Genomic DNA, 2,214 nt, shown 5'->3' with positions numbered 1-2,214 from the left:
CCCCCGGCCCGGGGCGCGGGGGGAGCCGGCAGCACAACCCCGGTCTCTGCCGGCACCCCCGATCACAACGGCCCGACGGTGGCTCCCAGTCACCTCCTCCGCCCCGCTCCCCGCCGGTAAGTCGCCCTCTCCCCTCCTGGCCCACCGACTGCCCCAGGTCGGGGTGGCATGGCCGTGGTGCCCATCCCTCCGCGGCGCCAGCGCGGGCAACGGAATCCCAAAAGCAGCTGTTCCCGCTGTGCCCAGCTGCCCTGGGGTTTCGTTACCCGCGCTCCCGCCACTGCCTCGCCGCACACCCCCCACCCCTGCCCACCTCCCTGTGCTGGGCAAGAGCCGCGTGTCTCACTGCAACCCTGCCGGGGCTGGGGCAGCGCCTGGGGCCACGCTGGAAGAAGGGTGGTGTCAGGATGGGGGATCACCCGTGGCCAGCCTCGTGGCTCAGGCCCTGCACCGGGCTTCTGTTTCTTGTGCCCCCAACAGCTAAAAATAGCAGCTGGCTTCCTGGGAGAGGATGGGGAGCAGGGCTGCTTGGCCACAGCGTGGATGTGGTCCCCTGCACCGCGGTGGTGCATGCTGTGACTCCGCCAAACTTCCTGCCCATGCCGGCTCTCCCTGGCCCTCGCAGCACCCCAGTCCCTGCAGGGCTGGGCAGGATCCAGCCCCTGAGAGAGATGGCTTTGGAATGACACGATCACTCCCGCTGAGCCAGCAGCCAGAGAGCCATCGGGGATGTCGTGTCTTTCCAAAGCTCTTTCGGCGCCTCCGAGAGCCCTCCCCAGGCCACTGCGCTGCCGGGGCCCACGTGGGCGGCCTGCAGACACACTGGGGATGTGGACGGATCCAGCCTGGACCCACCTTGAGTGGTGACACAAGGTCCAGCAAGTCCCCCTGGCCGGGCAGGGGTCCTGGGCAGCTCCTGCCCTGCGGACAGTCAGCAGTTGGTCTGGTGTGAGCAGCGATTCTCAGATCACCTCTTGGCTGTGGGTGGTGCAGGGAGCACCCCACCATGGCACACCTGGGGGACATGTTCTTACTCCTGCCCTGGGGCTGCAGATTCTCACTGGCTGTGGGCTGCAGCCCTGGGGCTCCAGAGCTGCCTGAGGAGCCCCAAAGGCAGTTGTTGCATTCCTGGAAGAGCCCATGCAGCAGGATCTGCCCTCACCCTGCTCCTCCCCCCTTTTCCCCCACGCACACAAGCCCTGGAGGAACCGGTTTGGGCCCTGCGGGCAGAGCTCCTTCCTTTCCCCGCACCCCGCCACCTGCCTAACGGGGAGGGCAGGAAGGGCACAGCAGAAAGGGAGGTCCCTAACTCTGTGCTGTGGTGGGGTTTGGTGCTTCCTGCTCCTGTCAGTCAGGCTTGGTGCCATGGGGCTGGGGGTGTGCTGGGCCCTTGCCCTGTCCCCAGTTCAGCAGCCACTGGCAACTTGTCAGGGAGCTGGCCAGCAGTCTGAGCTCTCTGTCAGATCTGTGCTTCAACCATTGCTGTGGAGCAGCTCAGCTCTGCAGATGTAATCAAGACCACGATGGCGTGATCTAATCGCTTCCACTTCCTTCTTCCTGGGGCTGATAAGTGGGACACTGCTCATGTGCTGGACAGGAGAGCAGCCCACTGGGGCAGGCCCAGAGAACATGGCAGGGCATGCAGGCACAGCTGCTCATCGCTGTGCCACACAGAGGCCATGTCACAGGCACGTGGGTGCTGCTCATGTTCCTCAGCCATCGTGTCAGAGTCCAGCCAAGCCCTGGGGCTCATGTGGACAGGCTGGACTGCCCAGCCAGGGTCTGCCAGTGACACCATGCCCACAGCTGGGGTCTGCCTCACACACTCCAGCCCATCCAAATAACCCTTCCCACCACAGTTCAGGCTTCTCCCAGGGCCCCTTGTTGTCCCCGACAGCCCAGGGACTGCCAGGCTGTGCTCTGGGCTGGGCCATGCCCACGGCTGTGCTGCACTCCCTGCCCCAGGCAGCCCTTTCTGCCCAGGCCTCTCTGATCCCGGCACGGCCTCTGGCTCCTGCTCCCACTCGGTTCTGTTTTAGGTCTGGGCTTCCCAGTTTTGGAGAAGAGAGGGTACCACTCCTACACACCTCAGGGTGACACCATGGCCCCGCTGGGGTGAGGTTGAGCGGGACTGACACCCTTTCGGGCCATTCGGGATGCCTGGTTGCAGCCCTGTGGTCCTGACCTGACACACCCCTCATGGCGGCGCCCGCT

The 2,214-nt window shown here is 65.3% G+C and overlaps 1 protein-coding gene across 1 annotated transcript in view; it reads left to right on the top strand.

Annotated features, from left to right (window-relative positions):
• The first annotated feature begins 1,523 nt into the window (after window positions 1–1,523).
• Window positions 1,524–2,214, top strand: part of DALRD3 (DALR anticodon binding domain containing 3) — a 4,576-nt gene continuing 3,885 nt past the window's right edge. Inside the window, exon 1 of the mRNA XM_031056318.1 lies at window positions 1,524–1,528. Within this exon, the coding sequence (XP_030912178.1) occupies window positions 1,524–1,528 (5 nt within the window). The remainder of the gene's footprint in view (window positions 1,529–2,214) is intronic.

This window comes from Geospiza fortis, unplaced genomic scaffold (assembly GCF_000277835.1).
Source record: "Geospiza fortis unplaced genomic scaffold, GeoFor_1.0 scaffold70, whole genome shotgun sequence".
NCBI classification, from domain to species: Eukaryota; Metazoa; Chordata; class Aves; order Passeriformes; family Thraupidae; genus Geospiza; species Geospiza fortis.
This window is presented reverse-complemented; position numbering and strand designations above follow the sequence as displayed.